Below are 13,594 nucleotides of genomic sequence, written 5' to 3' on the forward strand. Positions count from 1 at the left end.
TGCATGCAGTTTGAAGGAAGATGCTAACTAGCGTTAGCGCAATTACTAACTAGCGTTTGCGCAATGACTGGAAGTCTATGAAGTCTATGGTAACCAGCTGTTACCATAGACTTCAAGTCATTGCGCTGACGCTAGTTTGCGAAACTACCTCTAACTTCCTTCATACTGGAACAGAGACATAAAAATGGTATCCACAAGTCCATCTGACTCTGGGGAAGTAGATCAATCGTTCTTGTCAAAATCCCAAAGTATCCCTTTAAGGGATCCCAATGGGATCTCCAAAGCGTCCTGCTAAACCGGTTGGGAAACACACTTAACTCCATAAATCCATGATCCAAGCCGTATCTTTCTTCCTTCACTCACTTCCTTCCCTCATTGCCTTAGTTTGCATTCTTTTCTCAGTCCCTCTCTCTCTCTCTCTCACTTTGTTTTTCCTCTCCTGCTATCCCTTGCTCCCCTCCACCCGGTCCTTACAGGATAAAGCTGAACACAGTGTTCTCCTCAACTCTCATGTTTGTCTTTAGCTCGGTATTCGCCTGCAAAGTGTTCCTTACACAGAGCCAAGATACTTTTTCTTCTCCTTCTATCGTATTATTCACCCCTTCCCTCTGCTCCTCCCGTTTTCTGTAGTAATAATAACAATAATAATTGGAAACGTTCATTTGGGGGTTTAGGGGGCGACCGCAGGTTACCACAGGCCTTGAGGTTAAGACTTCTGAAAGCACATGGGAACTCAGAGCAACCACAGCCATGACAGACCGGTAGGCAGGCAGACAGACACACAGACAGACGGACAGACCACTGTAACAATGGTGGTCATTCAAGACTCAAGAGCAATACAATACAAGGCAATACAATACCATCAGTGGGAATAGCATGCCATGGTGAAAAGAGCATCATGCAACAACCATGTATTCAACAACAAATACCCTGCACACAATCATGTCCACATCTAAATAATCCAGTCCCATACAAATTAGAATCTACACATACACTACCGTTCAAAAGTTTGGGGTCACTTAGAAATGTCCTTCTTTTCCATGAAAACATACATGAAATGAGTTTGAATAGGAAATATAGCAAAATGCATAGGAAATGTAGTCATTGACAAGGTTAGAAATAATGATTTTTAATTGAAATAATGATTGTGTCCTTTAAACTTTGCTTTTGTCAAAGAATCCTCCATTTGCAGCAATTACAGCCTTGCAGACCTTTGGCATTCTAGTTGTCAATTTGTTGAGGTAAGCTGAAGAGATTTCACCCCATGCTTCCTGAAGCACCTTCTACAAGTTGGATTGGCTTGATGGGCACTTCTTACGTACCATACGGTCAAGCTTCTCCCACAACAGCTCCATAGGGTTGAGATCCGGTGACAGTGCTGGCCACTCCATTATAGACAGAATGCCAGCTGACTGATTCTTCCCTAAATAGTTATTGCATAGTTTGGAGCTGTGCTTTGGGTCATTGTCCTGTTGTAGGAGGAAATTGGCTCCAATCAAGCGCCGTCCACAGGGTATGGTATGGCGTTGCAAAATGGAGTGATAGCCTTCCATCTTCAAGATCCCTTTTACCCTGTACAAATCTCCCACTTTACCACCACCAAAGCACCCCCAGACCATCACATTGCCTCCACCATGCTTGACAGATGGCATCAAGCACTCCTCCAGCATCTTTTCATTTGGTCTGCGTCTCACAAATGTTCTTCTTTGTGATCCAAACACCTCAAACTTCGATTCATCTGTCCATAACACTTTTTTCAATCTTCCTCTGTCCAGTGTCTGTGTTCTTTTGCCCATCTTAATCTTTTATTTTTATTGGCCAGTCTGAGATATGGCTTTTTCTTTGCAACTCTGCCTAGAATGTCAGCATCCCGGAGTCGCCTCTTCACTGTTGATGTTGAGACTGGTGTTTTGCGGGTACTATTTAATGAAGATGCCAGTTGAGGACCTGTGAGGTGTCTGTTTCTCAAACTAGAAACTCTAATGTATTTGTCCTCTTGCTCAGTTGTGCACCAGGGCCTCCCACTCCTCTTTCTATTCTGGTTAGAGACAGTTTGCGCTGTTCTGTGAAGGGAGTAGTACACAGCGTTGTACGAGATCTTCAGTTTCTTGGCAATTTCTCGCATGGAATAGCCTTCATTTCTCAGAACAAGAATAGACTGACTAGTTTCAGAAGAAAGTTCTGTAATCTAACCCACAATTGCTGATGCTCCAGATACTCAACTAGTCTCAAGGCCAGTTTTATTGCTTCTTTAATCAGCACAGCAGTTTTCAGCTTTGCTAACATAATTGCAAAAGGGTTTTCTAATGATCAATTAGCCTTTTAAAATGATAAACTTGGATTAGCAAACACAACGTGCCATTGGAACACAGGACTGATGGTTGCTGATAATGGGCCTCTGTACGCTTATGTAGATATTCCATTAAAAATCAGCAGTTTCCAGCTACAATAACCATTTACAATATTAACAATGTCTACACTGTATTTCTGATCAATTTGATGTTATTTTAATGGACACATTTTTTTATTTTATTTTGAAAGCAAGGACATTTCTAAGTGACCCCAAACTTTTGAACGGTAGTGTATATCATATAACATAGCCTATACACAATACAGATTTAACTATCACTCCATATACAGTACATTCCTAGCCTGGTCCCATATCTGTTTGTGCTGTCTGGCCAACAATGACCATAGGAGTTGACAAGACAGCACAAACAGATCTGGGACCAGGCTAGTACACACTCCTACATCTCCCCAAATAAAAGGGCCCACTGTTTTTTTGACAATAGCTCCACCGCTATGATGGTGAAGCTGACAGTAATCTCCAGGACTGTGTTGTGTGGCTGTATCTCGCCAGGTTGTCCAGATGACGGGCAGGGATATCTGTGCCATCTGCCAACCCAGAGAAGAACAGCGGCCAAGCAGGATTACTGCCTCACTGACACACTGATCTACTAGGAGAGAGAGAGAGAGAGAGAGAGAGCGAGCATATGCTGATCTGCACATATTGATTGACTGGACAATTGTGTCTGTGTGTGTGAATTAATCTGAAAAGAGTATATATGAGTGTGTGAGTGTGTGTTAGATCTAGCATACAGTATACTTAGCTTCATTACTGTGTATCTGCACACACACACCTCCCATGACAGTGATCAGCAGACTGTAGTGTGTATGTTAAAGCTATGGGCTCTGCTTCTGTTGATCTGAAGAGAGGAAACCCACTCTGTTATGTGTGTTGGAGCTATAAGAGGATTAACTGTTCTCTCTCTCTCTCTGTCTCGATCTCTGCCTGGCTACAGAGTGCTGTGGAAATTCCAACACATCCCCCAATCCATCCACCCTCATTCACTGTCTGCCACTAACTTACCCATACTCCCTCACTCACCCATATATGGAGAACTCACCCTCTCTTATCCAAATATGGGGGAATTGGGGACCTATAGTAACTCACCCACTTTCTCCCAAATGTGAATGCCTTGCTCACCTTGATCAAAATATGGATGACTATATCACCCACTCTAAAATCCGGGCTAACTTTACTTACCCATACTAGGCCCTGTACACAGAGGTCTACAGTGCATTCAGAAAGTATTCAGACCCCTTTCTCCACATTTTGTTACGTTCCAGCCTTATTCTAAAATTGATTAAATTGTTTTTTTCCCTCGTCAATCTACACACAATACCCCATAATGACAAAGCAAAAACTGGTTTTTAGTAATTTTTGCAAATGTATTAAAATAAATAACTTAAATATCACATTTACATAAGTATTCAGACTCTTTCCTCAGTACATTGTTGAAGCACCTTTGGCAGCGATTACAACTTCAAGTCTTCTTGGGTATGACGCTACAAGCTTGGCACGCCTGTATTTGGGGAGATTCTCCCATTGTTCTATGCAGATCCTCTCAAGCTCTGTCAGGTTGCAAGGGGAGCGTCGCTGCACAGCTATTTTCAGGTCTCTCCAGAAATGTTCGATCGGGCTCTGGCTAGGCGGCCAGCTCTAGGAAGAGTCTTGGTGGTTCTAAACTTCTTCCATTTAAGAATGGTGGAGGCCACTGTGTTCTTGTGGACCTTCAATGCTGCGAAATGTTTTGGTGCCCTTCCCCAGATCTGTGCCTCGACACAATCCTATCTCGGAGCTCTACGGACAGTTCCTTTGACCTCATGGGTTGGTTTTTGCTCTGACATGCACTGTCAACTGTGGGACCTTATATAGACAGGTGTGTGCTTTTTCAAATCATGTCCAATCAATTAAATTTACCACAGGTGGACTTCAATCAAGTAGCAGAAACATCTCAAGGATGATCAATGGAAACAGGATGCACCTGAGCTCAATTTCGAGTCTCATAGCAAAGGGTCTGAATACTTATGTAAATAAGGTATTTCTGTTTTATTTATTTTTATAAATTAGTAAACATTTCTAAAAACCTGTTTTCACTTTGTCATTATGGGGTACTGTGTGTAGCTTGACGAGGATTTTTATTTATTTAATCAATTTTAGAATAAGGCTGTAACGTCACAGAATGTGGAAAAAGGGAAGGGGTCTGAATACTTTCCGAATGCACTGTATCCTATCAACTCATCAGGCAGTAACAAGTCAGATCATTCTAAAACCTGGATGAAGAAACATTGTCCAACACACACTTCGACATCCTTGTCTGAAGTCCTAACCATACCATCCAAAACTAAACCCCTTCACTGAAGACACACACACAGTAGGACCTCAAGCATAAACAGAGTCGAACAGCAAAAAGAGTGAGGAAACATCTAACATTTACATTAACAGCCTTCTTTAATACATTCAGCAAATATACTCTGCGGTTATGGAGGACCTTATTGTAGACAGATGCTAGGCTGAGTTAGCTCAGCCCACCGATGACATGGACTTGGACACAGAAACATCAGACTTACACACCACTGGCAGACACATGGCAAAGTGCTTGGCGTTCGACCACCCCATCTGCTTCATAAACACAGACAGTGGCGTCATCAATGTGCACATAAAGTTTCAAAACATGGCACACGGCTGGGAGCCCAGACTTGAACCCACACCAAGATGGAGGAAGAAGGAGGGAGAAAGAGCAGGAGAGCGCAACAGAGACAGACAGAGAGAGATAGAGACAGACAGAGACAGACAGAGAGAGATAGAGACAGACAGAGACAGACAGAGAGAGATAGAGACAGACAGAGACAGAGAGAGAGATAGAGGGAGAGAGAGGAGAGAGAGTTGGGTAGAGATACATAGAAAGAGAGACAGAGAAAGAGAAAGGTTATGGTGATATAAATAGACTGTTTCCCAATAATACCCAGCGTCCATTTCCAAGCAGTACTTCCTCTCCTCCTGCTTTGCTCTCCTCTCATTCGCTCTCTCAACTTGTGGGTGGGAGAACAGTGACAAGTGGGTGTTAGGTTGAGTGCAGAATGAGAGGTAGAAGACAGGATGAGTAAATGGAGTGAGAGAATACTGTAAGTGTGTGAGATGGGTAGTGAGTTAATGGGGTTATTCGGTGAGTGTGTCGGGGCTAGATTAGAGGAGAAGAACGTGGTGAAATCTCCAGCTGTGCCAGCAGCTGTGGTCCGTCCCCTGATGCTGAGAGGGAATCAGGCCTGATGGCCAACACTACATACCACAGAGCAGATCCCTGTGGCGCAATAACCCCTACACAGACACACACACACAGACACACACACAGACTAATAAACGCACACACATAGACTAACACTTTCTATCTCTCATACTCTCTTTCTTTCTCTGTCTCTCTCTCTACAACACTGTTATAACACTATCTCCCTGACTTGAACCATGAATTTAAACACTTGTAGAGAACCCTGAGAACCCGGTAGTACCTCCAACTGGGGGAGGTGAAATGACCCAAACCACTTACCACTACCCAGCCTGCAGTGAGAGTTCAAGGGTCTTTGTTCTCCAGCACCAGCCGGTTAAAATAAATATCAACATTCCTCCTGCCAAATGAATGGCTGCAGTTGTGAAGTCCGCTGACTGACGCTGAGCTCCAAAGGGCTCCCAGAGGATAAATGGAATGAAATTGGTTCACTGACATATTGCTAATGATATGTTGTGAAATTGTTAGATATTACTTGTTAGATATTACTGCACTGTCAGAGCTAGAAGCACAAGCATTTCGCTACACCCGCAATAACATCTGCTAAACACGTGTATGTGACAAATAACATTTGATTTGATTTGATTCAGAACCAAACATTCAAAACCTCCATCTACTTTACATAGACACAGGCATCAGTGCGATGCTGTGTGTCGTCCGGTAGACCTGTTTAAGTGCAGTTAGACCTGGGTCCAACTGCTCTTAAACACTAGTAAAACTAAATGCATGCTCTTCAACCGAACGCTGCTTGCACCCGCCCACCCGACTAGAATCACTACTCTCGGTGGGTCTGACCTAGAGTATGTGGATAACTACAAATACCTAGGTGTCCGGTTAGACTGTAAACTCTCCTTCCAGACTCACATTAAGCATCTCCAATCAAAAGTTAGATCTAGAATCGGCTTCCTATTTCGCAACAAAGCCTCCTTCACTCATGCTGCCAAACATGCCCTTGTAAAACTGATTATCCTACCGATCCTTGACTTCAGCGATGTCATTTACAAAATAGCCTCCAACACTCTACTCAGCAAATTGGATGTAGTTTATCACAGTGCCATCCGTTTTGTCACCAAAGCCCCATATACAGTGGGGGAAAAAAGTATTTAGTCAGCCACCAATTGTGCAAGTCCTCCCACTTAAAAAGATGAGAGAGGCCTGTAATTTTCATCATAGGTACACGTCAACTATGACAGACAAATTGAGAAAAGAAAATCCAGAAAATCACATTGTAGGATTTTTAATGAATTTATTTGCAAATTATGGTGGAAAATAAGTATTTGGTCACCTACAAACAAGCAAGATTTCTGGCTCTCACAGACCTGTAACTTCTTCTTTAAGAGGCTCCTCTGTCCTCCACTCGTTACCTGTATTAATGGCACCTGTTTGAACTTGTTATCAGTATAAAAGACACCTGTCCACAACCTCAAACAGTCACACTCCAAACTCCACTATGGCCAAGACCAAAGAGCTGTCAAAGGACACCAGAAACAAAATTGTAGACCTGCACCAGGCTGGGAAGACTGAATCTGCAATAGGTAAGCAGCTTGGTTTGAAGAAATCAACTGTAGGAGCAATTATTAGGAAAAGGAAGACATACAAGACCACTGATAATCTCCCTCGATCTGGGGCTCCACGCAAGACCTCACCCCGTGGGGTCAAAATGATCACAAGAACAGTGAGCAAAAATCCCAGAACCACACGGGGGGACCTAGTGAATGACCTGCAGAGAGCTGGGACCAAAGTAACAAAGCCTACCATCAGTAACACACTACGCCGCCAGGGACTCAAATCCTGCAGTGCCAGACGTGTCCCCCTGCTTAAGCCAGTACATGTCCAGGCCCGTCTGAAGTTTGCTAGAGTGCATTTGGATGATCCAGAAGAGGATTGGGAGAATGTCATATGGTCAGATGAAACCAAAATAGAACTTTTTGGTAAAAACTCAACTCGTCGTGTTTGGAGGACAAAGAATGCTGAGTTGCATCCAAAGAACACCATACCTACTGTGAAGCATGGGGGTGGAAACATCATGCTTTGGGGCTGTTTTTCTGCAAAGGGACCAGGACGACTGATCCGTGTAAAGGAAAGAATGAATGGGGCCATGTATCGTGAGATTTTGAGTGAAAACCTCCTTCCATCTGCAAGGGCATTGAAGATGAAACGTGGCTGGGTCTTTCAGCATGACAATGATCCCAAACACACCGCCCGGGCAACGAAGGAGTGGCTTCGTAAGAAGCATTTCAAGGTCCTGGAGTGGCCTAGCCAGTCTCCAGATCTCAACCCCATAGAACATATTTGGAGGGAGTTGAAAGTCTGTGTTGCCCAGCGACAGCCCCAAAACATCACTGCTCTAGAGGAGATCTGCATGGAGGAATGGGCCAAAATACCAGCAACAGTGTGTGAAAACCTTGTGAAGACTTACAGAAAACGTTTGACCTGTGTCATTGCCAACAAAGGGTATATAACAAAGTATTGAGAAACTTTTGTTATTGACCAAATACTTATTTTCCACCATAATTTGCAAATAAATTCATTAAAAATCCTACAATATGATTTTCTGGAATTTGTTTCTCATTTTGTCTGTCATAGTTGACGTGTACCTATGATGAAAATTACAGGCCTCTCTCATCTTTTTAAGTGGGAGAACTTGCACAATTGGTGGCTGACAAAATACTTTTTTCCCCCACTGTACTACCCACCATTGTGACCTGTACGCTCTTGTTGGCTGGCCCTCACTACATATTCGTCGCCAAACCCACTGGCTCCAGGTCATCTATAAATCACTGCTAGGCAAATCCCTGTCTTACCTTAGCTCACTGGTCACCATAGCAACACCCACCCGTAGTCTGCGCTCCAGCAGGTATATCTCACTGGTCATCCCCAAAGCCAACACCTCCTTTGGCCGCCATTCCTTCCAGTTCTCTGCTGCCAATGACTGGAACAAACTGCAAAAATCTCTGAAGCTGGAGACTCTTATCTCCCTCACTAAATTTAAGCGTCAGTTGTCAGAGCAGCTTACCGATCACTGCACCTGTACACAGCCATTCTGAAATTAGCCCACCCAACTACCTCATCCCCATATTGTTATTTATTTTGCTAATTTGCTAATTTGCACCCCAGTATCTCTATTTGCACATCATCTTTTGCACATCTATCATTCCAGTGTTAATACGAAATTGTAACTATTTTGCACTATGGCCTATTTATTGCCTTACCTCCATAACTTGCTACATTTGCACACACTGTATATATATTTTCTGTTTGTATTTTTGACTTTATGTTTTGTTTACCCCATATGTAACTCTGTGTTGTTGTTTTTATCGCACTGCTTTGCTTTATCTTGGCCAGGTCGCAGTTGTAAATGAGAACTTGTTCTCAACTGGCTTAACTGGTTAAATAAAGGTGAAATAAAATTTAAAAAAATACTATTTGAAATAATTCCTAATATTTTATATGGGCTTGATTGAGCTTGCCTGCCGTTGTGCTTTAATCTTTAGTTTTCTAACATCTCTCCATACTGTTTGTATATGCGTCAATCGGATGTTCTTGCCATGGATGCGATGATGTCTGTCTAATCCTACAGCTAATGTCACTGGAAGAGTGACACATGAGTGATAGAGATTTTAATCCTATCTGTAAGTGTTTACAGTAATTCTGCGTCTCTCTCTCTCTCTCTCTCTCTCTCTCTCTCTCTCTCTCTCTCTCTCTCTCTCTCTCTCTCTCTCTCTCTCTCTCTCTCTCTCTCTCTCTCTCTCTCTCTCTCTCTCTCTCTCTCTCTCTCTCTCTCTCTCTCTCTCTCTCTCTCTCTCTCTCTCTCTCTCCACCCTTACCTCCTTGCTCTTACTCCATCCTCAAACTCCTTTGAAGTGTTGCCCTGGCATGGTCAAAACATTACTAGTAACAATAGGTTCAGGTTGCCAGATATTGCCAGGATCCAGCCCCTCTGAGCGCTCACCTGCTGTGAGGATGACAGATATACTGGACATTTTTATGTGTGGGCCATTTGCCAGCTTCATCACACCTGGCGGCCCATTGTTACAGCATCTGAGCTCACTTTAGGTTTAGTGATTTAGCCTCATCAGTGATGCAAGCACATGTTTGGCTATTAGCTGGTGTATCCCTATTCATGGTAACACTTTATTTGTAGATGCTCAGCAAACTATCATTAGATGATGCTGTTGCCATGTAACTAAGAGCCAATTTATATTTTGTTGAGCATTCTTCAGTTCATTTGTAATGAATGGGTGACCATAGAACAGATGCTTGCTGTGCAATATATGGACTCAGAGGATGTATAAAGTTATTCTCTAGACCAAGGACGGTACACACAGTAGACTACAAGATTCTACAGGCTGCTTTGTGTGTGTGTGTGTGTGTGTGTGTCTGTGTGTGTGTATGTGTGTGTGTGTGAGTGAGTGAGTGAGTGAGTGAGTGAGTGAGTGAGTGAGTGAGTGAGTGAGTGAGTGAGTGAGTGAGTGAGTGAGTGAGTGAGTGAGTGAGTGAGGGATTGAGTGAGTGAATGCGTGTCCATCCATGTGTGTACATGCATCTGTGTGTATAGATTTTTGACCTAAATACTGCTTTTGATGATCAACCGGGTCGAAATCTGTTTTAATCATTGCTCTACAGTGGATCTGTCTGCCGCTCCATACAGTGACCAAGCAGATCACAACACAACCTCATCACCAGCCATACATACAATAAGCTCAGCTTGATCAGTTTAGTAGGCTGTTTCCATGCAGATTCACCCAGCATGATTCTTCATTTTGCAGAAAGGACTCTGTATATAAGCCTGTTCAAATACTCCTGAAATGTATCCTTCCTTCAATCATGTCATGATAGATCACTGATTGATTATCTCAAGCAAGGGAGGAAGGCACACTGCATAGAGCAAAGAGCCTACATACTGCAGAGAGCAGACACGGTGTGCTTCCCAATAGTCTAAAGTGGCTTCTCCCTCTTCTTATTTTATTCATTCAGTGTGAAAGAACTAGACAAGTGAAAGCAAAAGCACATAGGAATCAATTATGTTCGTTTTGGTCTCACCTCTCCTGTGTTTTCAGATTAGTGCAGTCAAAGGAAAAGAGACTGAGATAGGAAACCACTTATTTTTTTCAACTGTTTAAGAGTCCCTGAGTTGCTCATCTTGCTATTTTCTCCTTACCTCTTGAGTTGGTCGCCATGTCTGCCACCTTCTGAAAGGCATCTAGAAATGTCACTATTGCCAGAACTGTAGTCCTACAAGTACACAGGAGGAGGACACAGCAGTCAGTATTCAACCTCAACAGTGACTAGAAACAATGAATAGACCAGAATGTCAACACTGGACAGTTAGAGTAGCCAGTCTACTGAGCAGGTTCACATTTATTGGGATTAATCTTGTCCTGGAGGCAGAGTTGTGCGATTTCCACTAGATAGGCCAGCTGCAAACTATATTGTGAATATGTATGAAAACAAACATTTGCTTTGTGGTCTTAATTTAAGGTTAGGGTTAAGGTTAGCAGTGTGGTTCAGGTTAGGGTTAAGGTTAGTATTAGGTTTAAAATCAGATGTTATGACTTTGTGGCTGTGCCAGCTAGTGACTACCCTACAGAGCTGCCTCCAGTACATCTGTCATCCCAATAAATGCCAACTTGCATCTCCTGAAGGTGGGATGGATAGGACATGATAGTCAGTCTCAGACATACTGTAGATAGTAAAGAATCAAAGTCTCACCTGAGTTGGGAGTGTAGTTTAGTGGCCTTGGCACTGAAGTCTTCCCACACTGGATATGAACTCTGGATGAAAGAGGAATCAAACGTTAGTTAAAACCTTTTGCACCACACACACACACACACACATCATGTTTTGTTCCAGTGGACCAGCACTTTGGAACACTTTCTGTGCTCAGCCTTCTCATATGACTCATTCATATGACTCAAAACAACATAATACATCATCATCCAATCAAGCTTGCACATTCTCTCTTACCTAACCATGCTGAAAATACAGTTGACTCACTGTTGACTCACTGCAGGGCAAGGCTGGGGTGTGTGGGAGGGAGGGGGGAATATGGGAGGGCAGGTAGCTGCCTGCTCTTTAAGGAATCATGCTGGATCAGATTTCCCTGAGGATGACACACAGCCTGCCTCCCTCCAGCCCTGAACCCCAGCAGCAGCCTGCCTCCTGCCTCCCTCCAGCCCTGAGCCCCAGCAGCAGCCTGCCTCCTGCCTCCCTCCAGCCCTGAGCCCCAGCAGCAGCCTGCCTCCTGCCTCCCTCCAGCCCTGAGACCCAGCAGCAGCCTGCCTCCCTCCAGCCCTGAGCCCCAGCAGCAGCCTGCCTCCCTCCAGCCCTGAGCCCCAGCAGCAGCCTGCCTCTCTCCAGCCCTGAGCCCCAGCAGCAGCCTGCCTCCCTCCAGCCCTGAGCCCCAGCAGCAGCCTGCCTCCCTCCAGCCCTGAGCCCCAGCAGCAGCCTGCCTCCCTCCAGCCCTGAGCCCCAGCAGCAGCCTGCCTCCCTCCAGGCATGGGCATCAGCAGCAGCCTGCACTCTTAGAAAAACACGTGCTATCTAGAACCTAAAAGGGTTATTCAGCTGTCCCATAGGATAACCCTTTGTATAACCCTTTTGGGTTCGAGCTAGAACCCTTTACACAATGGGTTCTACATGGAACCCAAAAGGCTTCTACCTAGAACCAAAAAAAATTCTACCTGGAACCCAAAAGGGATCTCCTATGGGGACAACCGAAGAACCCTTTTGGAAACCTTTTTTCTAAGAGTGTGCCTCCCTCCAGGCCTTGACTCCAGCAGCAGCCTGCCTCCCTCCAGGCCTGGTCTCCAGTAGCAGCCTGCCTCCCTCCAGGCCTGGTCTCCAGTAGCAGCCTGCCTCCCTCCAGGCCTGGTCTCCAGCAGCAGCCTTCCTCCCTCCAGGCCCCAGCAGCAGCCCAAACACAAAACATGCTTAGGATCAGAGCCCAGCCTGAGCCTCTTAGAGCCCAGAGAAAGGAAGGACACAGCCTGTCTATATACATATTCACAAGCTTCTCTTGCAGAGAAGTCCCCTGTAGCTCAGTTGGTAGAGCATGGCGCTTGCAACGCCAGGGTTGTGGGTTCGTTTCCCACGGGGGGCCAGTATGAAAATGTATGCACTCACTAACTGTAAGTCGCTCTGGATAAGAGCGTCTGCTAAATGACTCAAATGTAAACAGTAAAGTGAAAAGACTACAGAGAAAGGGGAAAATAGGCAAATAAAAAACATCCCAGATCATTCACTAAACTCCTATTTCTCTCGTCATCATATCCAAGAAGAGATCATTCCTTGTTTTCAAGATATCTTTCTATGAGAAAATGAACTCAAAGTGATCTGGTTTCACTATTAAGACTACTACATTCACTATTAAAATGTTTCCCCCATACTTCGCCATTTTCCCTGTCAGTCTTCACTGGGCTGCAGCAGGTGGCTAATTAGCTTTCAGCCCTGCGCATCCTGACAACGGCAGAAGGAAGCTGAGCCAGGACAGCTGAGGGTGCAGGGTGAACGCAGGGTTAAGATATCCATGCAGCGCAGTGAAGGAAGATGCACACACACACAGCTCCCAAAATCCAGCCAGATCCTTCCTTCCTCTGTTAATGAATTCATCTGAAGGGAGCAGAGCAGGCTGTTATATAACTGCATCAGGTGCTGGTGGCTCGTCTGTGTCATGTTGCACTGTTGGATATATTAGAGTAGGAGTGCTGATATAGGATCAATTTTGCCTTTTAGATTATAATGAATGGACCAGGGGGGCCCTGATCCTAGATCAGCACACCTACTCAGAAAGGTATGTTTTATCAATACAGATACATAATACTGTGTACCTGATGACATTACCTTATTTAACCTGGTAAGTAATTAAGTTCAAATTCGACTTTATAATTTCAGGTTTGGATCCCAGCCTGAGCCTCTTATAGAGGCAAAGAAGCCTAGAAAGAGGACGGACATAATCATTCTATATA

The 13,594-nt window shown here is 44.3% G+C and overlaps 1 protein-coding gene across 1 annotated transcript in view; it reads right to left on the minus strand.

Annotated features, from left to right (window-relative positions):
* LOC311135145 (protein MTSS 2-like) overlaps positions 1-11,499 on the minus strand; it is a 29,421-nt gene extending 17,922 nt beyond the window's left edge. The window contains exons 1-2 of the mRNA XM_084169039.1: positions 11,340-11,499; positions 10,789-10,862 (exon numbers count right to left, since the gene is read on the minus strand). Coding sequence (XP_084025165.1) covers positions 10,789-10,807 — 19 coding nt within the window. The 5' untranslated portion in view covers positions 10,808-10,862; positions 11,340-11,499. The remainder of the gene's footprint in view (positions 1-10,788; positions 10,863-11,339) is intronic.
* Positions 11,500-13,594: the final 2,095 nt, after the last annotated feature.

This window comes from Coregonus lavaretus (genome assembly GCF_964263955.1).
Source record: "Coregonus lavaretus genome assembly, chromosome: 9".
Lineage (NCBI taxonomy): Eukaryota > Metazoa > Chordata > Actinopteri > Salmoniformes > Salmonidae > Coregonus > Coregonus lavaretus.